This window comes from Piliocolobus tephrosceles, chromosome 7 (genome assembly GCF_002776525.5).
Source record: "Piliocolobus tephrosceles isolate RC106 chromosome 7, ASM277652v3, whole genome shotgun sequence".
In the NCBI taxonomy this organism is placed as follows: domain Eukaryota; kingdom Metazoa; phylum Chordata; class Mammalia; order Primates; family Cercopithecidae; genus Piliocolobus; species Piliocolobus tephrosceles.
Window position 1 is genome coordinate 90,733,878 of NC_045440.1, and position 27,927 is coordinate 90,761,804.

At 38.1% G+C, this 27,927-nt stretch overlaps 1 protein-coding gene across 2 annotated transcripts; it reads left to right on the forward strand.

The window, feature by feature from the left end:
• Nucleotides 1-805: 805 nt before the first annotated feature.
• Nucleotides 806-26,421, forward strand: OSGIN2 (oxidative stress induced growth inhibitor family member 2). Of its 2 annotated transcripts, none has more exons than XM_026454914.2 (6): nt 806-1,036; nt 7,853-8,007; nt 12,671-12,807; nt 13,154-13,345; nt 19,634-19,725; nt 23,051-26,421. In XM_026454914.2, exons 2-6 carry the CDS (start codon nt 7,941-7,943, stop codon nt 24,072-24,074), a joined length of 1,512 nt encoding a protein of 503 aa, XP_026310699.1. In that variant the 5' UTR covers nt 806-1,036; nt 7,853-7,940; the 3' UTR covers nt 24,075-26,421. The 2 variants fall into 2 exon arrangements, with proteins under 2 accessions (XP_026310699.1, XP_026310698.1); XM_026454913.2 differs by lacking the exon at nt 806-1,036 and adding an exon at nt 1,417-1,748.
• Nucleotides 26,422-27,927: the final 1,506 nt, after the last annotated feature.

A 27,927-nucleotide genomic window follows, 5' to 3' on the forward strand; every position in this document is an offset into this window, starting at 1 on the left:
AAGACTCTAAAATACCTGCTCATTACAAGTCTGTTCAGTGACAACATTCAGTAAAACTTACATTTGTTTTACAAAATTATATTGAAATATATAAACGTACGTGTATTTTAAGCACAAAAATAATTACGGCTGTTTTGAAAGCGGAGCTAACCATTTCCGTAGAAAAGCAGATGCAATCAATCTCTCCTGGGTTTTGTCCTCCCCACCTTTAATTTTTGACAAACCGAATAAGGACACTCACTACTGAATACTTTTCTAACTCTCTATTGCATCACAAACGCCTGCAGGGGCTTAAAAAGTAGCAAGCGTTCCCGCCCTTCCCCACAGACCGGTGTAGTCAACAAATTTACCTAAAGTTAAAATCAAGCAGTTTATTACATGAAACTATTTTTCCTTAATATCCACAACTTAGAGACTCATTCTAAACTCATTGAGAGGTTAGACAAGCTTGGATTAATTATGATTAATTAATAATTAATTAACTTGATATTAATTATCAAAATCAACATTATGATTAATAAACCACACTTTTTATTGCAAAAACAGTTCTGTTGTGTCTAAAGTTTTTTTTTTTTTTTTAATTGTTTACCAGCTCCTTCAGGAATATGTTTCTGATTTACCAATGCTATTTCTCGAGGCGTTTCAGGTCAGGAGTTCAGGTCAGCATAGCCAACATGGTAGAAATCCCGTCTCTACTAAAAACACAAAAATTAGCCGGGCATGGTGGTGTGTGCCTGTAATCCCAGCTACTAGGGAGGTTGGAGCAGGAGAATAGCTTGAACCCAGGAGACAGGTTGCAGTGAGCTGAGCACCTGGATTTTCACCCAGCGTGCTGGTAATTCCTACACTTGTGTGTGTTTGAGAGTCATAAAGAAGAGAGGATGACCTCTTCCCGGAAGCGGGAACCGTGGGGGGCGGGTCCCGGGCACCTGTGGTTTGGTGAGTCCCCCAGGTGACTGTGATGCGGGAGTCAGGGGTGGAGGCACCCGGAAGCTCCCGCGGTCGGCACCCCAGCAGCGCGAGGAAATACCCAAAGGTGGGTTCTCAGGCGTGGGAAGCTCGACCCTTCCTGGGGTCCTCGGCGAGGTGGCCGAGGCCGCGCCTTACGCCGGGACCTCCGCCGCGCCATCTGGGTGGCCCGAGTTCTCAGCAGCTTCTCTTCCGCTCGTCCCTCGGCCCTCTCGGCGCGCACCCACCAGGCTCACCAAATCGCACACGGAGGGGCGGCGGGGAGCAGACCGAGGTCCAGGTCCCGATTGCTGCCGCTGGGGCCGCGCGGTTTGCCGGCAGACCTCGGCTCCCTGCCCGCTCAGCCTCGGCTCCGTTAGGCCCGGCCCCTCGCCCAGGCCCCGGCTCCACCAATCGCAGACCTCGCCCGCCGCCGCCGCACCTGCGAGGAGGGGCCCGCGCGCCGCCGCCGCCGCCGTCGCAGCGTCCCCTCCCTGCTCCGCCCCTACCGCGGCGCCCGGAGATCACCCGCCTCCGGCGCCTGGCTCCCCACAGGCGAGGAGCGGAAGCCGCTATCTGGAGGCGGACTCCGGCGCCACAGAGCCGGGGCAGCCCCGGCAACGGTGAGGTGCGGGGCAGGGGCGCCCGGCAGACCCCGCGACCCCGAGCGAGCGGGCGCCCGGAGCGGGCAGCCTCGCCGGGGGAGGCGGAGGCGGCCACGGCGGCCGCGCTCGGGCGCCCCTCGCGCAGCGCTCCATGCCCGTGTGGTGCTGCCGCTGCTCCCTGGCCGGTCATTTCAGGTGACTTCCTCGCCGGGGATGGGAGGGGAGCATGCGGGGATGCACCGCTCTCGAGCTCTTTGGCCTGGCCGGAGTCGGGACCGGGATGGAGGGCGAGCGCCTGGACCGCAGCGTTCCTACCGCCTCGGCCGTCCTGCTGGGCGTGGGGGTGGTGTGGGGTGCGGTGTGGCGGGGTCCTTGCCCCGGGGAGCCTTGCGCTGTTGTTCCCTTTTCTCTCGCTGGACCGCGCGGGTCACGGGACTGCGGGACCGGCTAGGCCCGGGCTGAGTCGGTTACGGCGAGCTGAGACTTCCCAGTAGTGCAAAGTTTTAGCGAAGGGATCTACGAAGTGCTTGCCTCCCTAAAAAAAATTATTTCTTAAAAAGTCTTCTAAATAATGTAATGAGTGGGAGGAAGGTAGGGAACTACATTTCAATGTCATCTAGTTACAAATAGATTCTGCCTTGGTTAAGATGTTAGCCTTGGTAAGTCGTGTGTGTTGTAGAAATTTAAAGAAGAGGCGATTTTACACTCACCTTATGGGGAAAGTTTTTAGGGATGATAAAAAATAATACGTTTCTAAAATAAAAGTATGTTTTCTAGATCTAGCACATTTGGTCAACACCTCAGTCATTGGTGGAAAGACCAGACATTAGAAACTGATTTTAACCCTGGGGTGAAGAATTGTTAAGCTTAGGGAATACCTTAGTACCTTGCTTTACATGTAGTGATGTTCCAGAATAATTCTATGTAAGACTTCTTTCCTGGTAAAATACGAAATTCTGATCAAGCGTTCCTAAATTACGGGTTTTCTAGATAGAATTTAGGTAATACATGAACTTAGATGGACAGAAAGGTATATCATTTCTCTAAATTTTAAAAACTAATATTCAGTTACAAATATAAGCAACAAATCACAGTAGTATGTGTGACTGTCATCAGTAGAGATCATAAATATGTTTATATCACATTGCAGTTGTAAATATAGAAATACTGTGTATACTTATTCAAAATTATAGTAACACATTACTGAATTTATTGAATGCAGTGGAGAAGCACATATACATATATATCACATTTACTTTTTATGCTTGTTTTAATAGAATTGGTTTTCTTGTAAATCCTGTGTATATTTAAGAACAGTATTCAGAGAAGGACGGAGCATCATTCTATAGTAAAAAAGATGTAAGGCACAGAGAAAGTTCGGAACTTCTTTTGTAATAGTGATAATCCAAGCTTGTCTAACCTCTCAATGAGTTTAGAATGAGTCTCTAAGTTGTGGATATTAAGGAAAAATAGTTTCATATAATAAACTGCTTGATTTTAACTTTAGGTAAATTTGTTGACTACTAAGACAGCGGTTTGAGAGTATCAGATTCTCTATGGAAAGTTTTAGGAAATAGGTTCCCCTAGTGAAACTTGTTAAACTAAATAAAGCCCATGAGAAACTAACATGCGTTTCAGAAAATATTGTGTGAAAGCTATTTGACACCTTTTGATATACAGTGTAGAATTCATATTCTTTTGACTAACTCTGGGTCGTGAATACCATTTGCTTCCTGCTGTGCACAGAAATTTGGAGTAGGGAGTGAAAACAAAGTATTTGCTATGTTTTGGTCTTGAGGGACAGAAAGGAAAACAAGCTAGCTGCCAAAGATAAACATTATGATTAATAAACCACACTTTTTATTGCAAAAACAGTTCTGTTGTGTCTAAAGTTTTTTTTTTTTTTTTTTTTTTTTAATTGTTTACCAGCTCCTTCAGGAATATGTTTCTGATTTACCAATGCTATTTCTCGAGGAGTTTCAGGTCAGGAGTTCAGGTCAGCATAGCCAACATGGTAGAAATCCCGTCTCTACTAAAAACACAAAAATTAGCCGGGCATGGTGGTGTGTGCCTGTAATCCCAGCTACTAGGGAGGTTGGAGCAGGAGAATAGCTTGAACCCAGGAGACAGGTTGCAGTGAGCTGAGATCGCACCACTGCACCCCAACTGGGTGATAGAGTGAGACTCTGTCTCAAAAAAAAAAAAAAAAAATACAGATTATAAAACAGGTTGTGACATCTGTATTGTCTAACATCTGAATGGATAAGTAGTGAGAGAGCTGTCCTAATTTTCCAACGGAAAAAACATCTTTCGTGTTCTGGAAGATGAAGAGTGTGACTGACTTCATTTGTGGCTTTAGAACCTTCTTTCCATGTGGTAGTATACATTTGATAAATTTTAGGATCATGGTTCCAAAGACTATAAAAATTCAGTTAGTAAAGCATTTCATTTTAGTTTGAATGATCATTTAAACAAGTGCTTGTGCTATAGTATGGAAAAAGTCTTTTTGTTGTCCAGATACTATGTCTACACTATCCTTTGAAATGTTCTCTGAAACTTTGTGCTGTAATGTTTCAAAAACAAAAAATGGAAGGCCTCTAAAAGCGCCTTAAATATCAAATAGGCTTTTAACTTGCTTCCTAACAATAGAATAACTAATTTTGCATGTAAAGTGCTGTTCTTTAGTAGTTGCTAAATGTAATTGTACATATTTTCCAATTTTAATTTGTGTCTCAAAGAAAAATTGGATTTTTATTACTCAAAATAAGTTCTTGTTTTAAATAGAATATCAAATTGGAAATCTAGAGATTAACACTGTTCATAGACTTGATATACTGTGCATGTACTATAAAACTTGTACAGCAATACTGCGTTTACAACTTAAGCTCTGAATTTTTTAGAAAGAATAATTACTGAAAATCTTGTTTAATTAATGTTTTATGTAAAATCATTGAATCACACTTTCTGTTTTTTGTTTCCTTGTTTTGCTTTGTGTTAAATCACTATCAAATAGTAGGCAGGTTTACTGCAAATAGTTTATCACACAGTTTATACCAGTGGCTCCTGAAAAATCAGAGCAAATTACTTGTACTGTGTAAATTTAGATAAACTAATGTGTAGGAAATTTGAATAAACTAAACTTTGGTTCTTCATTGCTTGAGGGCTGCACACGCAAAAAACTACTAGACCTAATATATAAATTCAGTGATATTGCAGGATGCAAAATCAACATACAAAAGTGAATTGTATTTCTATACATTAACATTGAACAATCTGAAAATGAAATTAACAAAGGAATTTCATTTATATAATGGCATCAAAAAATGAAATACTTAAGAATAAATTTAATAAAAAATGCAATACTTGTACACTGAAAACTACAAAATGTTGAGAGAAATTCCATGCCTTTGCTATTGTGAATAGTGCTGCAGTGAATGTACACGTGCATGTGTCTATAATGATTTATATTCCTTTGGGTATATATCCAGTAATGGGATTGCTGGGTCGAATGGTATTTCTGTCTTTAGGTCTTCGAGGAATCACCACACTGTCTTCCACAATGGCTGAACTAATACACTTCCCCCCAACATATAAGCATTCCCTTTTCTCCGTAACCGTGTCAGCATTTGTTATTTTTTGACTTTTTAGTAGCCATTTTGACTGGTGTTAGATGGTGTCTCATTGTGGTTTTGATTTACGTTTCTCTAATGAGTGATGTTGAACTTTTTTTCATATGATTGTTGGCTGCATGTATGTCTTCTTTTGAGAAGTGTCCGTTCATGTCCTTTGCCCACTTTTTTATGGGGTTGTTTTTTCTTGTACATTTAAGTTCCTTACAGATGCTGGATATTAGACCTTTGTTGGATGCGTAGTTTGCAAACATTTTCTCCCATTCTGTTGGTTGTCTGTTTACTCTGTTGGTAGTTTCTTTTACTGTGCAGAAGCTCTTTAGTTTAATTAGATACCATTTGTCAATTTTTTTTTGCTTTTGTTGCACTTGCCTTTGGCGTCTTCCTCATGAAACTTTGCTTATGCCTGTGTCCTGAATGTTATTGCCTAGGTTGTCTTCCAGGGTTTATACAGTTTGGGGTTTTATATTTGAGTCTTAAATCCATCTAGGGTTATTTTTTTGTATGTGGTATAAGGAAGGTATCTAGTTTAGATCTTCTGCCAATGGCTAACTAGTTATCCCAGCACTATTTATTGAACAGGGAATCCTTTCCCCATTGCTTATTTTTGTCATGTTTGTCAAAGATCAGATAGTTGCAGATGTGTGGTCTTATTTCTGGGTTTTCTCTTCCATTGGTCTATGTGTCTGTTTTTATACCAGTACAATGCTGTTTTGGTTACTGTAGCCCTGTAGGATAGTCTGAAGTCAAGTAAGGTGATGCTTCCCGCTTTGTTCTTTTCACTTAGGATTGCCTTGGCTATTTAAGTTCTTTTTTGGTTTCATATGAATTTTAAAATAGTTTTTTCTAGTTCTTTGAAGAATGTCATCGGGAGTTTAATGGGAATAGCAATGTTATCTATAAATTGCTTTAGGCAGTTTGTATGAATTTGTATGGCCATTTTAATGATACTGATTCTTCCTACCCATGAATATGGCATGTTTTCCCATTCGTGTTACCTCTGATTTCTTTGAGCAGTGATTTGTGTCATCTCTGATTTCTTTGAGCAGTGGTTTGGGGGTTTCTGATCAAACTGACTTTGATCAGAAGCCTCCAAAGGTACAGGAGAACCTAACCTTTGCACCTACTTTGGAGAAATATCAGGGACAGAGCAGAGTATAAAACATGTTAAATGCAGTTGCCAAGAGGTGTAAGCAGGCACAGGCAAGACAGCCAATGCATCTGGATCTGATCAGAGGCAGTAGTTGGAATGAATCAGAAATCGATGGATTGAGCATATAAAACTTCCTCCCAAGGGTAGGCTTGCACTGTGAGAAGGGTTTTCCCTTAGTAGCCATGTCTGATTGGTGTCTGTTTTGGTCAAAAGAGGCTATGTAAGAGGAAACCAAATAATTGGGGTATAGGTTACCTTCTTTGCTTCAAGAAAGCTGTCAGTGTGTCCTGAGTAAGTCTGCCCTATCCTAGGGTAGATTGGGAACTCTGAAGTTTATAGGGAAGTAGAAATTCCTGTCTCTGCCTGATTCTTTTCTTTGTGTCAACCTCCTCTGGGATCAGTGAGTTCAATCCTGTGAAATAACTGATCCATCCCATGCTTGTTTATCATTTGAGAGTAGTAATAAACACACCCACTAGTAGGTCCTTAATTTAATATTTCCAGACATTGTGGTTGTTGCTGACTGTATGAAGATAAAATTAATTAAGGGATTCTATTCTAAAGTAATCTGTAGTATAATGCAGAACATTAGCTGTGTTCAGGAGATACTCCATGTATTGCATGAAAATGTGAGAATGCTAAAACTAATTTCTAGAGAGCCAATTGAGAAAGAAAAATTGGAAAATAACATTAAGATATAATTTTAATATATTTTTGAAATATATTTAATATATTTTTGGTAACATAGCGAGATCCTGCATCTACCAAAAAATATTTTTAAAATTAGCCAAGTGTGGTGGCACACCTGTAGCCCCAGCTACTCTGGAGGCTGAAGCAAGAGGATCACATGAGCCCATAAGGTGGAGACTGCAGCGAGCCATGCTTGCGCCATTGCACTCCAGCCTGGGTGACAGAGCAAGACCTTGTTTCAAAAAAAAAAAAAAAAAAAAAAAAAAATATATATATATATATATATATATATATATATATATAGTATATATGTAATACATTTCTGAGTAAAAATGTATAAACCTAATTTCTTATACCAAAATGCACAATTTATAATGTATAAATACCATAACTTTTTCTTAAAATATGTATGACTATATATTGTCTTTAATGCACTCACCTTTTAAAAAGAAAAATGTAGAGGAGAAACTAGCCCTTTCTAGACTAGTTTCAGAGAATTATGAACTCCCCAACACAATGCTGTCTTTGATCATGAGAGAGCTGCTTATTTCATAGGGACTTGACTACAGATACTTGTGAGAGAAAAGCAGCTATTAATATTTGGAATTGTTGAGAAAAGCAGCTATTAATATTGGGGATATTTGGCCTTCAAGTTGGTATAGGTTGACATGTAGCGAAGCTATTAATTTGAAAGCATTAGTCGGAAGGATTTTCTTTCTTCTTTTATGGAACGATTAAAATATTTTATGTCAAAATCAACTCAGAGTAGAGATTGATTTCTGTAAAGGCTATATTGACTATATCTTTTTATTCCCTTTTTTTAAAAGAAACTATAGTGACACTGAAACTGAAGGAGAGATTTTTAATTCCTTAGTGCAATACTTTGGTGATAATTTGGGGCGAAAAGTTAAAGCGATGCCATTAGTTGAAGAAACTTCTTTACTGGAAGATTCATCAGTGACTTTTCCTGTGGTAATAATAGGTAAGTTATTGTATTTTATCTTCTAAAATTACAGTTATGACCCTTAATACTTTTATAAATCTACAGTTAGTACAAGTTCTTAAGATTTTATTGAAAAGTGTTCTTAGGTGGTTTGATATGCTAAAAAACTAATAACCAAATCTTTGGAGAGTAATTGGTTTATGTGATTTTTAGCATCTATGTTAAAATGCAGTGTCTTTTTACTGAAGAACTGATATTACTACATTATTTTAAAATACCTCCTACATTTGTATTAATTATATGACAGTGTCATGGTGATGTGATATTATTATTAGAGCTCTGAAAAGTGTTCTATGTATATTATTGGATAATACCTTACAACTTTGTAGACTTCCGATGTTGGTAGGGCAGATACAGACAGAGAAGCTGACACAGATATTGAGTAACTTGTGCAAGGTAGTAACTGGTGCTCAATTAGCAATGACATTACAGTACTCTAAGGTGATGTTTATAATTACTTTAACCACAACATCACTATTTTATATCCTTTGATAGGCATATAAGATATTAAAAATTTAACTATTAATACAACCTAATTCAGATTTAGAAACTTGTATAATTTAGTTTTATTGCATGCATTTAATTACCTGTTATGTATATTTTTCATCTAATATACAAACGCGAGGAATTCAGACAAGGAATATAGTGTGAAGCTAACTAAGACAAAGGAGAGAGTTAAGGAATATAGGTGGCTTGGTGGCATATGACTTCCTGTGTTTCTTTGATAGTTTGTTTCAAAGTTAGTAGGAAGGGGAGAAAATTCATGTCCTCTGGCTTGTGGGAGATACTGTAAAGGAAAGAAAAGAGGAGAGCAAGACTGTTCTTCTATACTAGGTTCTATACTAGATTCTCCTCTACAGTATATGATAGAAATGACAGTTTTTGTAATAGTTCTCAACCAAGAGATATCAGGGACCATAATGTTATGTTTCATTTTCCCCCTTACGTCTAACCTTGGTTTTCTGTCCTGAATGAATGGAGGAACCTTGTCTTCTTGTGTGGCTAGGCTGTGGGAAGGTCAGAAAAGAAAAACTTAACCTTCATTTGCACCTGCCCACTCCACTCCCCACAAAACAGCCTATCCCCATTTTGCCTCAGCTAGCTGTGAGTAGCTTAATCTCGTGTATATTTATATAGTGTCATTACTGTTGACAATGGCACCACCAGCCTGAGCATAAAGAGCTAATTAATATATGTTTTATGTTGCTGCTGTAACAAATTACCACAAACCTAGTGGCTTTAAACAATGTGAGTGTATTATTCTACTGTTCTGTGGGTCAGGAATTCAACATGGGTCTTCCTGGGCCAAAATCAAGGTGTTGGCAGGACTGTGTTGCTTTCTGGAGGCTCTAGGGAAGAATGTTTCCTTTTCCTGGCTCCCTTCTGTAGCTTCAAAATCAGCAACATTGTTTCTTTCTTTCTTTCTTTTTTTTTTTTTGAGACGGAGTCTTGCTCTATCGCCCAGGCTGGAGTGCAGTGGCCGGATCTCAGCTCACTGCAAGCTCCGCCTCCCGGGTTCACGCCATTCTCCTGCCTCAGCCTCCTGAGTAGCTGGGACTACAGGCGCCCGCCACCACGCCCAGCTAGTTTTTTGTATTTTTTAGTAGAGACAGGGTTTCACCGTGTTAGCCAGGATGGTCTCGATCTCCTGACCTCATGATTCGCCCGTCTCGGCCTCCCAAAGTGCTGGGATTACAGGCTTGAGCCACCGCGCCCGGCCAGCAACGTTGTTTCTTAACCTTCTTTCATTGTCATGTCCCCCTTTCACCACAACTGAGAAAAGTTCTCTATTTTTAAGGACTCTTCTGATTAGATTGGGTCTACCTGGGTAATCTAGGTTACTCTCCATCTCAGGATCCTTAGTCTTACCTACAAAGTCCTTTTGCTGTGTAGTAACATTTGCAGGTTCTGGGGGATAGGTCTGGGAAATCTCTGGGCATGGTGGATCAAACCTGTAATCCCAGAGCTTTGGGAGGCCGAGGTGGGCTGGATCACCTGAGGACAGGAGTTTGAGACCAGCCTGGCCAACATGGTGAAACCCTGTCTCTACTAAAAATATAATAATTAGCCGGGTGTGGTGGTGTAATCCCAGCTACTTGGGAGACTGAGGCAGGAGAATTGCCTGAACCCAGGAGGTGGAGGTTGCAGTGAGCCAAGATCGTGAGAGCTTGGGCGACAAGTGAAACTGTCTCAAAAAAAAAAAAGGCTGGGCCTGGTGGCTCACACCTGTAATGCCAGCACTTTGGGAGGCCGAGGTGGGCAGATTACAAGGTCAGGAGATGGAGACCATCCTGGCTAATAGGGTGAAACCTTGTCTCAACTAAAAATATAAAAAATTAGCCGGGTGTGGTGGTGGGCACCTGTAGTCCCAGCTACTCGGGAGGCTGAGGCAGGAGAATGGTGTGAACCCGGGAGCCGGAGGTTGCGGTGAGCTGAGATTGCGCCACTGTATCCCAGCCTAGGCAACAGAGCGAGACTGCGTCTCAAAAAAAAAAAAAAAAAAAAAAGATTAGTTCTAAATATTTTTTTATTTTTCTTTCAGTCTTTAAGGCTTCCTATTCTAGTATTATATGTTGAAATATTCCTCTGCTTTCTCTATTTCTAGTATTCTTATGGTTTTACTTTTCTTACATCTTTGAGTATATTTTATTTGGGGTAACATATTAGGCAAGGAACAGGATTTTTTCTTTGTGGCTAGCAATTCTCTCAGTTAAATTTTTGAAAGGCGGAGATAATAAAGAAGTGGCAATCCAGAATAAAGGAATTGTTGATTCATAAATGGAAGTAGTTCAAGTAATCCAGTTTGGTTTTAGTTAAAGCATATAAACATACAGGAAGGTGATATCAGCATTTAGGACTGGAAAGATGGTCGAGACTCGAATGTGTGTAATCACCTGGCAGTTTCTTGCCTGCTGCACAGCCAAAATCAGTTCACTGAGACCATGGCATTGCGGTAAAGAGTTTGACACAAGGCCAGCCCATATGAGAGAACTGCAGTTATTCAAATTAGTCTCCTTATAAAACTCCTGATTGGTCGGGTGCAATGGCTCATACCTGTAATCCCAGCACTTGAGGAGGCCATGTTGGGTGGATCACGAGGTCAAGAGATCAAGACTGTCCTGGCCAACATGCTGAAACCCTGTCTCTACTAAAAATACAAAAATCAGCTGGGTGTGGTGGCACACGCCTCTAGTCCCAGCTACTTGGGAGGCTGAGGCAGGAGAATCGCTTGAACCCAGGAGGCAGAGGTTGCAGTGAGCTGAGATTGCGCCACTGCACTCCAGCCTGGTGAGAGAGCGAGACTCCATCTCAGAACAAAACAGAACAAAACAAAAAAACGAAACAAAACTCTTGATCCCTCCTGATGGCTTGGAAGTTAGAATTTTTCAAGGATAGTTGGGTGAACAGGGGACTAGGAAATAGGGTGCTGCTGATTGGTTGGGGATGCCATGCTGGGGTATCAAAAATGGTTCTCTTGTACTGAGTCCAACTCTGGGTGGGGAGCCACAGGACTGGTTCAGTTGAGTCTTGGGTCTGAGTCTTGAATCTTGGGAACAGTAGAGTCAGACAGTCATCAGAAATGCAAAAGTCTGAAAAGACATTTCAAAAGGCCAACCTCAGGATCTACAATAGCGATGTTATCTGTAAGAGCAATTAGGGAAGTCACACATCTTGTGACCTCTGGCTACATGACTTTTCAGCAGTACAGAATTATAGACACTCTGCCTACATCTTAGCAGAATTCAGGCACCTCTCATAATCCTAACTTTGTGGCCTTTCATTAGTTTTAGAAAGGCAGTTTAATTTTGGGAAGGACTGTTACCGTCCTTAAACTATAAATTCCTTCCATGGTTAGCTTTGCCTATACCTAGGAATGAGTGAAGACAGCCAGCCTTTGAAGCTAGAAGCAAGATGGAGTCAGCCATGTTAGATTTCTCTCACTGTCATAATCTTTGCAAAAGTTACTTCAAATGGAGAACACTGGATAGTCAGAAACAAACAACTAAGACCTTTAGAATGGAAGGTTAACATGATGAGGATTGTGTGTTACCAAAACTTATCTGAATGGAGTATGTGAAATGATTGGAAGTGGGTGAATCTCAGGGCAGAGAAACAGTAGGAGCCTTGTCCTTTAGGTGAAAATACAGGAATGAGAATAGCAAAGACAACTGGCAGGATATAGGGGGCACACTAGGTTTAGAACCAGAAACTGATTAACTTAGAAGTTTGCTAGTACCATATTTTGAGATAGGATAGGGTTTGAAGGAGAGGGCACCTCAGTGAAGGGACTTATGAGCTTGCTTTTGAGCACATTATGTTTCAGTTGTTAGTGGGCCACTCTGTCAGGTAGAGTCAAGAAGTAGAATGGAAATGTGGGGTATATCCTTGGGAAATAGGTCAATTTAGAGAGCTGATTTTGGATGTCAGTAGCATAGAGAGTCGAAGCCTTGAGTAGATGAGATTCCCAAAAGAAAATAAGAGAGAAGGCAAAGGTAAAAATCTCATGAAATATCTGGTTTTAAGAGATTAGAAAAGGAAGAATTGGTGAGGGAAAAGAGCCATTTTCAAAGTAGGAAAAAAGCCAAGGAACGAGAGTATTAAGATGCATGACCTACCCCTTTCCACCTTTTATTTTTAATAGGAAATGGACCCTCAGGAATATGCCTTTCTTATATGTTATCAGGCTACAGACCATATTTATCATCAGAAGCAATACACCCAAATACAATCTTAAATAGTAAATTAGAAGAAGCAAGACATCTTTCCATTGTTGATCAGGTATTATTTCTTACATGTCAATTAAAAAAAGTTGTTTATGCTGAAACAAGACTAGTTTTTATTTATATAAGCTTTGTTTCTTAGTTGAAACCCTTTATTCTAAATAACACCTTATATCATTTTTATTTTAGATTTGTAAATATATTCTGAGTTACTTCTGTTTATTTTCTTGAATTTATTAGAGCAGAGTTTTCTGAATTATTTCTTAATGGAGATTTAGTAGGTGCTCTGTGGTCAAGTTTGGGAGTACTGCTTTTTATCATTGGAGCATCATGGTAGACATTAGAATATACTATCTGGCAAATGCTGGCTTTTTTCAAACTCTATCTCCCTTTTGTTCATTCAGGACTTAGAGTACTTGTCTGAGGGCCTTGAGGGCCGATCATCCAATCCAGTTGCAGTGCTTTTTGACACACTTCTTCATCCAGATGCTGACTTTGGGTATGATTATCCATCCGTTTTGCATTGGAAATTAGAGCAACATCATTATATCCCTCACTTAGTTCTTGGTAAAGGTCCACCTGGTGGAGCTTGGCATGTGAGTATATTTTTCAGCATTTTAGTATATGTGAATTATTTGTCTTGATAATACCAAGTTGATTCTTAAGCATTATGATAATGTTATATATGATGTTTATAACATTTTTATTTGAGAAGAATTTTAATGCTGTTCAGTTAGTTAAATATGGGTTTATTACTAGTGGCAGTAAATCAAGCCAAATTTTATTACCGGTACAGTCTTAGAATAAGCATGTCTCTATACTCTCTTACAAGAATTATGTAGAAGACATTTTAAGAATGTTTTGTTTAATAAAAATTTAAAACTCATTCATTTTAGACTTTACAGAATCTCACGTAGTATTTCAAAGCAGTATCCATTATTTTCTCACATTTTCAGAATCTTAAATGAAAAACATAAAGGAGGTTGTATTAGTCTGCTTGTCTGTGATAACAAAATGCCATAGAATTGATGGCTTAAACAACATACTTAGTTCTTAGTTCTCACAGTTCTGGAGGCTGGAAGTCCCAAGATGAAGGTTCCAGCCAGTTCAGTTTCTCATAAAGGCCCTCTTCCTGGCTTTCAGATAGCTGCCTTCTCAGTGTGTCCTCACATAGCAGAGAGAGAGAGAAATTTTCTCTTCTTATGAAGCCAGTAATCCCATTCTCAGGGACCCACCCTCATGACCTCATCTAGCCCTAATTACCTCCCAAAGGCCCCGTCTCCAAAAGCATCACACTGGGGGTCAGGACCTCAACATAAGAATTTTGAGGGTAGATACAATTCAGTTCATAGCAGAGGTTAAACCAGAGAACCGGTGAATTAAAGATTCACTCAGTACATTTCATTAGTGGGCCAGTGAGTAATAATTGTTCATCCTTCCTATGTTGTTAGCAGTTAACACTGTGTCTAGTGTGTAGTGAGTGTTCATTTGTTATACAAATTGATGTTAAGTAATTTAGTTTGCTATGTTATAAATTACAAACTTCATGGGAACTTTAATGTATCACATACCAAATTTTTAGTAGAAACTTCAGTTGGCTATTCGTATATTAGTGCACTTTTGCACATCTGAAAAGTTGTTCATGTTTATAAAATGATTGTTTCAGGGTATCGGGACATTCCTAGATTAAATACATCATGGGTTTCTTTTAAAATCTTTATTCTCTTTTTAATAATGAGTAGGCACTACCAAATTGTTGCTTTTAGCTTAAGTTTTATGATGTTTACTTTTTAATATCAACTTTAAGCTTATTTATAGTAAGCTGCATCCATTTAGAATGTATAATTTGATGAGTTGTGACAAATGCCTGTAACTGTGAAGCCACCAATACAAGATAAGAAAGAATTCGGTCATGCCCAAAACTTAAGTGTTTATATTTGGTGTTAATTAGTAGCATTCTTTAAAAAAAAAAAAAAAAAAAAAGCCATATTGTATTTGGAGGTGGGAAGGGCATTTAGACTGCCTTCTCTGAATTCCTGAGGTTTTATTTTACTTACATTTTTCTGCTTTGAAGAATGTGCAGGCGATAATTGATGTTTCATTTCTTTCACTTATGTATAAAAAAGTTAAAGTATGGATAAACTCTGATTACCAAAAACGCATTTTGAGCCAGTGGTAAAAGTTAAAATATACCTAAAAGTTGCTGATGTTTTCCAGGCATGTATTCACTAGAATAGGGCTGTAAGTAAGTAAGATTTCAGCTGTGTACCAGTTGTCAGTCATCACCTCTGTGAAGGTTCCTGATGTTCCCAGACATAATCACTTGATCCTATCTGCATTCCATATCTTAATCTTACTGTGCTTGCCTGTAGTACTATTTATCTGTTTATGCGACCATCTCCCTTGCTATAGTTTATGTACATCCTAATTAACCTGAGTCGTGGCTTAAGATGTAAACTCCTTGAGTCATCACCCCTCTCCCCTACTTATCTTCATATAGTTCTCTGTTTCTCTTGTGATCTAGTTTCTCATCACTCTTCTCTCTTCCAGACTTTCTGTGGCCCCTTGAACCAATTTAGTGGTAAACAACTTGTTTGCTTTGCCATATCTTTAACCATTCAGTCAGATGCTGCTTGTGCTCCCTTTCTTGAAAGCTTGCTATTTCCTAAAGGTACCATTCCCACTGCAGCCCTCTGAAGTGAAGCCTATTCATTCTCCCATAGCCCCATGTCCTATCAGGTTGGCTAATAAGGTTGGTACTCTCTTCACACCCCTATGCGCTTGTTAAAAAGCCCTGTTCCATTGAATAGGTCATGCCATTTTCTAGCTTTTCTACCATTCCAGACTGTCTCCAGACTGTGTCCATTTCTGACTTTTTTACCATTCCAGACTGTCTCTAGTTACTGAATCTGTGGCACCTAATTCATGGTCTTCCATTATATCCCAAGTTTTATTATCACCTTGAATAATTTTACGTCTACAAACATGACACAGAACCAAGATCTTAACCTTTTAGTTTCTTGGTCTCCTCATTCTCGACGATGTTGTATTCTTCTTTGGCTACTCACTCCAGTGGCTCCATTGTAGATCTTACCTCTCATAACTACTCAACTTGTAAAAACCTAAATTCTCCAATGTCTTCCTTTCTGATCACAGTTTCCTGTTCTTCAAGCTTATCACCCAGTTATGCACACTCGACATAATCTTTGAATACAGAGCGTGCTCCAGGCCGTGATCTTCCTATTACTTACCCAGCCCAGCTTCTATAGTCCATTGAGTTAACTATTCTCTTTAATTCCCTTAACCCATTGTCCTTGTATCACATGGGTTTGTCCGATAGGCAGTTCATCTAACTATCCAGTTTTATCTTTTCTTGAGCAGTCAGACCCCCAGAAAAAAGAAATACACAACTGTGAAAATATTCTCTACTCTCAGTTGGGGCCAAAACACTACTATAAGCTTTGATATTTCCTTACTAACTTCTTTTCAAACCTTTATCTCTTTTTTCTCTTTCATGCTGAGATAGAGGTGCTCTTGGTTCTTATTTTACAGAGAAAATGTAATCCATTAGGATTGAACTTTCACAATTTCACACTCAAACCTAAAACTTACACATTAATGCTAATTCTTTTTTTTTATCCCGTTATAACGAAAGAGATATTACTACTATCTAAGGCTCACCTTCCAGCTACATTGTGGATCCCTATCTTCCCAAGAACATTATTTATTTGATTTTCCACATTTCTCTTATATCTTCAGTTTATCTGCCAGCTTCTATTGGTCAGTATGTAAACATGCTGAAATTATTTCCATCTTTAAAAAATTTTTAGGTGCCACTGATCTTCATCCTTTGGTTTCTAACTAACTTCCTGAAAGAGTTGCCTATACATCCTTCTCCCTGCTTTGCCTTCTGCTCCTTAGCTTATTCACTCTACCTTCTGCCACTGATTTTCCATTGGAACTATTTTTTCTGAAAGTCAGTAACTTTCTTTTTTGCTTAATTTGATGATGAGTCTCTAAATTTATCTTTTCTGACCTCTGCAGCTTTTGACAGTGTTAATGTCTTTCTTAGGTTCTCTGATTCTTCAGTCTCCTTGTTTTTCTTCCTGTTTGGTCACTCCTTTTCTGATACCTTTGTGGATTGTCTTTTTTGTTGTTGTTTTTGAGACAGCATCTCACTCTGTCACGCAGGGTGGAGTACAGTGGTACAGTCATAGCTCACTGCAGCCTTGGACCCCTGAGCTCAAATGACCCTCCTGCCTTAGCCTCCCAGTGCTGGGATTGCAGGCATATGCCACCACACCCAGCTGACTCTTATTCTTTAAAAATGTGCTTCCTAGACCTTATGCCAAGCCTGGGTCTTTTCTTCATGCTCTTCATTCTCCCTGGGTTATCTTACCTACTTCAGTGGCTTGCATATTGATATTGATTCCCAAATCAGAATTCCCAAAATCAAAACCAGCCCAGGTTGCTGTTTCTCATATATTCCCTTGATTATTCTGCAGGTGTCCTGAGACTTAATGTGCCTAAAGCTAACTCTCTTTATCATCAAGTTCCTTCAATTTCCTTGTCATTAAATGACATTCTTATGTAGTTACTCAAGCCAGGAACCTGAGAGTCTTCCTTGATTTCTCTTTCTTCAACTCTCATTTCAAATTAATCACCAAATCTTTTTCATTTCTGATTTTTGGGTCCATCTATTTTGTTGCTAATATTGGTCATCACTATCTTTCACCAGAATTACTGCAAACCCTTTCTAAATGGTTTTCTTACTCATTTTGTCTTCTCCAATCCATTATCCATACCAAAGCTAGACTCATCCTTCTAAATTACCTGAGATGTTATGCCAATGCATACAACTCTTCAGTTGCTCTCCATTCATCTAACATATAGTATGTAGACTTTGTAATGTATCTCACCATAGTCCGATCTAGCCCTTACTTAGGTTTCTTATCATATTCCTCTTTTTATCTCTGACATTCTGTTCTCTAGCATGCTTTTGTTGGGGAGTCCAAGTTCATTCTCAGACTTGAAGATTCAGTAGGATTCACAGGACTCAGTAAAGATGGTGTACTTGTGGTTAAATTTTACTACAGTGAAAGGATACAGATAACAATCAGCAATGGGAAAAGTCTCACGGGGCAGAGTCCAAGTGTAAGTTTCTAGATATCCAATCGTAGTAAAGTCACAGGTGTGGTGTCTAGGGATGTTTTCTGTGGGGTCAGTCATATAGGCCAGCAGCTCCCATGTGACTTACCTCTGCCTCCCAGAGCAAAAACTGATATTCACATAAATCACATTGTTACGATAAACTCTCAGGGTTACATTGGTATAGCATCGCCAAGGCCTTACGCATGCAAAACCCATGCTCATCAGGTAGAGTATTCAAGGGCTCAGAAGTTATTTCTGAGAAGGTGGCAGCCAAGCTTGGTCCTGAAGACAGGCCTTTCTTGGTAATGTAAAAGGTTGGAACAACGCAGGCCTGCTGAGTTAATCCTATCAGGCACAAGGCTGAATTTCTTTTGTCTTCTTGAAGGACATTCATATTCGCTGTCTTTATTAAGCTGCTGCATGAATTTTTATTTGGCCTTGAATGTTTTCCCTTTCTGTTGGTACACTCCTCAGCCCATTTGTGTCCTTGAAGAACCAGATGCTTTCTGTATGCTCCTACAGTACTTCTATTTAGTTTGCATCCTTTAATACTAGTCTCCATGACAGCTTGTCATGGCATATAGGTTACATGGGGAAAAAAGAAAGGTAGGAGAAAAGAGATCAAAGCACTAGGGCTCTCAACCAACTGGAAGAACTTGTGCAGTGGGAATAATGTTAAGAAATTGTTGTCAGAAAGTGAAATAGTGGTTTTTTTTAAGGTTTTAGAGTTACAGGTGAAACTCTCAGGTTCCAAATAATCTCCGATAAATAACACATTCTTAACAGCTCCTTTTATGATGATTCCAGGTTCTGAACCTGGTATCAGGGTTAGCTTCCCTCAAAGCAGGGTGGCAGCTTGCTACATTCTCTTTCTTGGGTGATTTGTATACAGTCACAAATGATGCTTCACAGGGCCTAGCACATAGTAAGTACTCTGTGAATGTCAGTCAGTTACAATAATAATAATATGTCCCATTTTCAAACTGGGTGTTACAGAAGCAGGGCAAGAAGTTAGGAGAAAAGAAGCCACTGCCTAAAAGAGTTGATTAAAAGAGATCATAGAGGTCAAGATATAATAGATACTTGGCCTATGGGCTTTTCTTGCTTTGTATTGAACAAAGCAGAAATAAGTAGGTCAAAGGAGCTTGATGGCAAGCAGTGCCTCAGCAGTGGGTATGTTTCTCAGGCATCCACTGCCTATTTCTGTATCTTTAAGAAGAGATGCTGCTGTATCCACATCAGCCTAGATTTTAGAATTATAGTTGATGGAGGGGGCAAAAGCTTTGTTGCTAATTTAAAAAAAAGTTAGTATTAAAATGGAAAGCCATCTAAAATTTTGGAACTTAATGAACATCTTTCTTTTGTTCAAAAAGTGAATATAGTGAATTTTTGTTTCCCTGACATAATATTGTACATCTGAATTATGCTGATCATAGACCAAAGTTACCACCATTGTGTAGGCATTGGGTAATATTGTAAATCTGTTTTCTAAATGTGTAACTATATGAAAGAAGGTTGTTGGGATAATATCAAATGATGAAGGCATATGAAAGTTTATTGGAGTAATGTTTTTGAGGTAAGTTATCCAACCATTTAGGACTGGGGGAGCGTACCTCATCCAGAATCATAATTATTGTAAATGAGATGGATTTGGTTAAAAAGTAGACAAACAACAATAAAAATGTTACTTCTTGTTTTTTGACTGTACTTTTTTTTTTCTTTAACTCTAATAGAATATGGAAGGCTCCATGTTGACAATCAGCTTTGGAAGTTGGATGGAGCTACCTGGACTTAAATTTAAGGACTGGGTATCAAGTAAACGAAGGTAAAGATTGAACTGTATTAAAATTCTTTGGTGTACATTGAAAAAGAGAATGTGAAAAATTTCAAAATATTTGTGATTTTGTCATGGCTGAAGAATATAAATATACATGTCTTTCAAATAAAAATGTGTCCTTGAAGCAGTGATTATAATATGCTAGTTTTCATTTAGAGATGTTATAAAACTAAGCACAGAGGTAAGGGATTATTGCAGATTGGTTTCCTGTGACTTTTTGTTAATCATGGATTTATCTACTCTTTTGTTAAATCATCCTCTGTTTAGTTGCTTTCTCATCCATCCATATATTATTTTTCATACTTTATGAGTTGATATATAACTTTATGCATATTTCTTATATGAACACCTAAACTCTGCATACCTAAAGTGTTTGACTTTTAGGGTAAAGACTGTATGTTGTATGATTGACAATTTAAAATTATGGATAAACTAAAATCTGGCTTATGGATGGCTAATTGGGTATGAAGGGACATATTTTTTTAAAAAAAGTATAAGAGTAGAACTGAGGGCCTGGCAGAGTGGCAGCATTTTGGGAGGCTGAGGTGGGAGGATCACCTGAGGTCAGTTCGAGACCAGCCTGACCAACATGATGAAACCCCGTCTCTACTAAAAACACAAAATTAGCGGGGCGTGGTGGCGCATGCCTGTAATCCCAGCTACTCGGGAGGCTAAGGCAGAACTGCTTGAATCTGGGAGGCAGAGGTTGCAGTGAGCCGAAATCGCGCCACTGCACTCCAGCCTGGGCAATAGAGCAAGACTTTGTCTCAAATAAAAAAAAAAAGTAGAACTGAGAAGAAATCTCATCTTGGAAAATTATAAATGTATTTATTTTAAGGGAAAGATCCCAAAATTTAAAAAGAAATATGAAAATCCTATCAGTCATTTTCAAGGATAGTAAATATTAGAGAAGAATTACTAATACAGAGAATCTACTCTAATTTGACTACTCACAAAAACAGTAAGTGAAGCAAGAAGTCACGTAACCTTTGTTAGAACAGGATGTAACATTTGAGTACTTCAATTCCTGCTAGATAACAACCATGTTAATTCATAGAAATTTTCCTTAATTTGAGGAAATTCAGGGAGAGCAAATTTATATCATCATGGGTAATTGAGATTAAACCTTTCAAAAAATTCATTTTAGATTTTTAAGAAGAATTATATATGGGTTTGAAACTTGAAGTAAAATTAGGCAGGTTGTACAGTTCTTGATCTTCGTAAGTTGGCAAGTGAAATTGCTTACCACATTCTTCACTTTGTAAAAGGGTAAGAAAGAGAAAGCTTTATGATTTATGTACCAGAAGCATTTACTTTTCTAAATTATGAATATTGTGTTGAAGTAATATGTGCAGATGAATTTTGTGATAAATTTAGGTTTAGTTGCTGCCTTTGCATAGTGTTGAGAGAAGACTCTTAGGTCTCTAGAGATTGGTGAAGTTTGAGTTCTGACTCTGTGACTTCTAGTATTGTGATCCTGAACAAATAAACTAGTCAATTTTCCATTCTGTAAAATGGAGATGATAATACAGCCATGTATTGCTTAATGATGGTGATACGTTCTGAGAATGGAGTCGTTAAGTGATTTCATTGGGCAAACATCATAAAGTGTACTTACACAAACCTCCATGGTATAGCCTGCTATACACTTAGGCTATAGGATATAGCCTGTTGCTCCTAGGCTACAACCCAGTACAGCATGTTGCTGTACTGAATACTGTAGGCAGTTGTAACACAGTTGTGTTTTTGTATCTAAATATAGAAAAAGTACAGCAAAAATATGACATAAAAGGTTAAAAATGGTATACCTGTATGAGGTGCCATACCAAAAATAGTATACCTGTATAAGGGCACTTAACATGAATGGAGCTTGGAGGGCCAGAAGTTGCTTTGGGTGAGTCAGTCAGTGGTGAGTGAATGTGAAGGCCAGCACATTACTGTACACTAAGATACACTTTATAAACACTGTACACTTAGGGTACACTAAATTTATTTTTAAAAAAGTAATTGTACCACAACTTTAAGATGGCTATGATGTCACTAAGCTGTAGGAGTTTTTCAGCTCCTTTATAATCCTTTATGGGACCACTGTTGTGTATGCTGTCCTTTGTTGATTGAATTATGTGACACATGACTGAAGAAGTAAAAATCGAAAGTTAATTCTAAATCTTAATTATAATTATTAAATTTTAAAAGAAAAATTTTTGTGAACTTCCCATTACAAGTTACAAACAGTCCCTGATTAATCATGGTTTGACTTAAGGTTTTTAGACTTTAAGGTGGTACCAAAGTGATGTGCATTTTATATAAACTATACTTTGGGTACCAATACAGCTGTTTTGTTTTTCACTTTCAGTATAGAATTCAGTAAGTCACATGAGATATTCAACACTTTATTATAAAATAGGCTTATTGTTAGATGATTTTGCCCAACTGTAGGCTAGTGTAAGTGCTCTGAGCACATTTAAGGCAAGCTAGGCTAAGCTTTGATGTTCAGTAAGCTAGTTGTTATTAAATGCATTTTTGACTTAAAATATTTTCAACTTACACGATTGGTCTATCAGGACAAATCCCATTGTAAATTGAGGAGCATTCATATCATGAATTATGTCAAGTAATTTGTTTCTCATCTCTGATTGGGGCAGGGGATTTTGCTTGTTGCTTTGAACTTTGGAAAATGACATATAGACTAATGCAAGTTTTTCATAAAGAACAGTTATGTTTTAGCTCTGCTTATGAGTAGGAAAACACATAGAGTGAAATGTCATCTATTATTTACCTAGATGTAAGATGACTTTGTTTAGCAAAAGACAGATCTGAATTATTTTCAGTTATTAGGAAAATAGCAGTGTATTAAAATTCATTTCAAGATGGTATATTTAATTTTAAGAAGCATAGATATTACAGTTAGACCTGCTCAATGATTGTAATGCAAATAATTCAGTTGATAGTTATAGATTATAATTGTGAGATAAAGTAGTCCAATTTTCAAATATCCACATTTTAATACCTTCATTTAATGAAAGTTTATCAAGCAGTGTGTTTGAACAGACACTATGCATGGCATTGGGGAAACAAATGCATTAAATATAGTCTCTGCTCTCATGGAACTTCTTCCTCTTTTACTAAAAGTAATTCATGAAGATTTTGAACTAAAATTAGAAGTTTTTTTTTTTTTTTTTAAGTGTTAGGATAATGTATAGCTAAGACAGTCCAGCGTAATTAAAGAACTATAAAAGCTTACTAGGTAGGTAATAATCATGTAAACTGAAAGTATTATCCTTATAGGATATTTGTCCTTTTCCTTTTTTAGGAACCTAAAAGGGGATCGAGTTATGCCAGAGGAAATAGCTCGCTACTATAAACATTATGTAAAAGTCATGGGTCTTCAGAAGAATTTCAGAGAGAATACTTACATAACTTCCGTATCAAGACTCTACAGAGATCAAGATGATGATGATAGTCAAGACAGAGATATTTCAACAAAGATAGACAAGTCAAACTTTATCAAGAGAAACTGGGAAATTAGGGGTTATCAGCGAATAGCTGATGGTTCTCATGTTCCCTTCTGCCTCTTTGCTGAGAACGTAGCACTGGCAACTGGAACGTTGGATTCTCCTGCCCATCTGGAAATTGAAGGGGAAGATTTTCCTTTTGTGTTTCATTCAATGCCTGAATTTGGAGCTGCTATAAACAAAGGAAAGTTGCGTGGCAAAGTGGATCCAGTGTTAATTGTAGGTTCTGGGCTTACTGCTGCTGATGCAGTACTGTGTGCTTACAATAGTAATATCCCCGTGATTCATGTGTTTCGCAGACGAGTAACTGATCCAAGCTTAATTTTCAAACAGCTTCCCAAAAAGCTGTATCCTGAATATCATAAAGTTTATCATATGATGTGTACTCAGTCATACTCTGTAGACTCAAATCTTTTATCTGATTATACCAGCTTTCCTGAGCACCATGTGCTTTCCTTTAAGTCGGACATGAAATGTGTTCTCCAAAGCATTTCTGGATTGAAGAAAATATTTAAGCTGTCTGCAGCAGTAGTATTGATAGGTTCTCATCCTAATCTGTCTTTTCTGAAGGATCAAGGGTGTTACCTAGGCCATAAGTCAAGCCAGCCAATCACATGTAAGGGTAATCCTGTGGAAATAGATACATTTACCTATGAGTGCATAAAAGAAGCCAACCTTTTTGCATTGGGTCCTTTGGTTGGAGACAATTTTGTTCGATTTTTAAAGGGAGGGGCACTGGGTGTTACACGCTGTTTAGCTACAAGACAGAAGAAAAAGCAGCATTTGTTTGTTGAAAGAGGAGGAGGAGATGGGATAGCTTAAAGCAAATTTACAAGTAATTAAAATGGACAGTTTGCTGTTAAAGATTTTTAATAGTGGTTTTGCAGTGTGCTGGCTTGAATTTTCTGGACTTAACTGAAGGAGAGCCTCAAACTATAGTAACTTCATTTTTAAAAGTTACTAGAATTTGGTATCTTGATTTATATTGTAATGTTTCAAAGGTGTCAGCGTCAGACAAATAGAAACACTGCCAACTTGGTGTATCTTAAGCTTTCATTTAAACATTCTTTTCTTCCAAAACTTATTTTTCATCATTGTTTTTGGTTATTTATTATACTCGATTCCAAAACAGTACAGCCTTGAATCTATAAAACTGCAGTCATTATGCCAGAAATTATCTTAAATATATAATGGGCCACCTTGCTGTTCAAAGGGTGGTGCAAGGTCCTGCAGCATCTTCTTCATCTGTAGCTTGTTAGAAATGGGCCCTACAGCTTACTTCCTGCATTTTAACAAGATCCCCAAGGGATATGTATGCTCATAAAAATTTGAGACACACTGTGTGTTAAATGAAAATGATATAAGGTATGTATGCTGGGGGTGGGGTGAGGGTTGGAGGCATTTACAACTCAGATTTTATTTATTTTGAAATTATCAATTGTATAAATCTAATTTATTACCAAATAGGGTCTTTTAAAAAATATTTTTATTGTTGAAACCTTGACAGGTACTTCATATTCTAATCATTTCAACAGTCCAGTAATGTTACATACTTTGACATCCAAGAACTCACCAAGATATTTTTCAGAGATTTATTCTAGATTTAACTATCATAGCATTTAACGAGTCTGATTTGTAGTTCAATAAATTGTGGGTTGAACTACTTACCCCTGTGTGAACACTGAATTACTTTCTGTCACTGAAACTAAGGTACTTGGGTGTGGTAAGTACTTCTAAAATTATTATACTGTTTGGGCATTGTCTAAATTACTAAAGGTTAAAATAAAAATAAAGTCAAAATTTTTCTTTTCCATTCCAAAGGTGTACTTAGAGATCTATAATAGTTATTCATTGGAGATGACATAGCAGCTCATATCATGGTTTACTGGATTTATGTGTTCTAATTATCTTTATATAAGTGTATTTACTGTCTGTGTTTTCACACAAACCGCTAGAATTTTTAATGTTAAGACAAAAACATCTGAAGTTCTCCATGGCAAATTAAATTTTTCAGTCATTTTCTCTCTCTCTTTTTTTTTTTGGTACAATTACTTCATCTGGAATGTCTTCATTGAACTTCTTGTTATTCTATTTTTCTTAGAATTAAAAGTGGATTACGTGTGTTTTTCTGTTCATTTTATTGTAGTATTAAATGCTTAGCTTATTATGACCATAATTCACTATACAAATATTATTGTATAGAATATATTTGCATCAACTAATTGCTTCAGATGGATTCTTAGACTCTTGATAACATCACACCTAATTTAACTTGATTTTACAAGCTGTACAATCCAGTTTTAGTTTTCTATTGTGATAACTTCTTTTTTCAAACCAGTATCACATCTTAATGGAAGAACATTCTCTGACTGCACTTGCTTCAGTACTCTCTTGCTTGCTTGTTTTTGACCTCTGCATGAGTTGGATTAGAGATGTTTTTCTTACTGTCACTTCTAAATAGAAAATGACAGTGTTATAAAAAAGGGAAGGATAAAACCTTTGACATCCCCTTGTGTCTCAAAAGTCCACACTTATTCAAACAATGGCTTTTTTTGTGATGAGGGTATTTGTTAAAAAAAAAACAAAAAACAAAAGAGACTTCAAGAAAAATAAAGGTTCAGTGGAGCTGCAAGTAAACCTGGTGAATCATTTCATCTTTGGTAATCTCCCATTTCCTGAGTTCTTCCTCAATCCAGGCTGTCCTGTATGGTATATAACATTCAGGCATTTTCTCTGATATACTATACTTTCATATTCTATAAATTTCTGTCCTATAATTCCAACACTTTACATTTTTACTTTAGTATCGACTAGCTATTCATGGAAGGGAAAAATCACTAAATACTTGTCTAGTTACAGCATGATGTGAGCATCTCCTCCTTATCCCTCGATGCCTGGCTTGGTGTCCATAATTAGCAGATGTTGAAAGACTGTTTACAAAGCAGAATTTATTTGGGGATTTAAAGTGCAATGATACAACAAAAAGATTTAATTACAGCTTCCAGTGTTTTGCGTATGTGAACCATATCCAACTACTTTTTTGAAAACCTAAAGTTTTATGTAATACATTGCTGTGGCATCAAATTTTAGTTGGTTGTATTAGTCAATAGGAAGTGGTGGAAAATTTCAAAATAAATTCAGCTATTAAATAAAAGCAATTTCCACTAAATCTCAGCATTTGGAACACTGGAGAACCCAGAATGGAACAAAATTAGACTGAATGTAAATGTCATTTAAAAATCTAACTGTGGCTGGGCACAGTGGCTCACGTCTGTAATGCCAAAACTTTGGGAAGCTGAGGCAGGTGGATCACCTGAGGTTAGGAGTTCGAGACCAGCCCTGCCAACATGGTGAAACCTCATCTCTACTAAAAATACAAAAGTTAGCCGGGCGTGATGGTGTGTGCCTGTAGTCCCAGCTACTTGGAAGGTGAGGCACAAGAATTGCTTGAACCTGGGAAGCAGAGGTTGCAGTGAGCTGAGACTGCACCACTGCATTCCAGCCTGGGCCTCAGAGTGGAACTATCTGAAAAAAAAATACTAAAAATCTAACTCAGTTACAAAGGCTGCTTGTTGCATAGAGCCATTTTGATCTGATCATACAGTCTTTTAAGTTGTGTACATTACTTAATGTGGTAGGATAAAGGGTCTGAGTCCCCTAAGGCTAGTCTGAAGAGTATGTGAAATAAGGATTAAAGAGATACCCTGATTATTTTGAACAACGCCCTCTCCGCCCGCCGCATGCAGGTTATTCAAGAGAAATAGTGTCTTTGGGGAAGGAACAGGGTAAAAAAGGTAAAGATGATGACTGATAAAGCATAAAAAGAATGAAAAGCTTCAAATTAAAATGATGGCATCCTGGTTTTAATCATGATGGAGTAATAAGAATGGGGCTTACCCTTTACTGTAATAATCAACTATAAAACTCTTGAAAATACATAAAGCAGTGTTTTCACACAGTTGTAGACAGCAGTCCAGGACTGATTTTTAAGAGAAGAAACAAGCGGTGAGCTCCATAATCACCCTGACTTTCTGCTTGAAGGTACTTTGCAAACTAACATAAAGTGGAGTATGTCTGGTTGGGAGAAAATAACACAGTATAGGGTTCCTGCTAGAATTTGCTGAGCAGAGTACTGGGGAGGAGGAAGCTGCAGAGAAGCAGCTGCAGAAATCTGCATAATTTTCTTACATCTAGCACAACACTAAACAGTACGGGAGAAACCATGGGGCGTTAGGGGCCGAGTGGAGACTTTGAAGGTATTCAGTTCTGGAAGACTTTGGAATTCTGGCCAAATAGCAGAGCCACCACCACCTCAAGCATTCAGCTGAAACCCCAAAGAGGCCATGCCTTGAGAATAGGGGTACCTTAATTTGCCCCAAACTAAGCCGCAACAGGATCAAGCAGGTCTGTGAGTAAATGAACTGCCTGCCAGCACAAGACTCGACACTCCTCAAGGAAGACAAAATCCAGACTGTGACAACAGCATCAACAATGTCCAGCACACAGTAAAAGATGACTGGGTGTCCAGACAAGAAAATGTGACAAAATCAGAAAAAACAAGCAATCAAAACAGATTTAAGAATTGATACAAATGTTGGAAATCGCAGATAAGTACTTTAAAACAGTTAATATGTTCAAAATATTAAAATGACACTGAAGAAGTGGGGAATCTCAG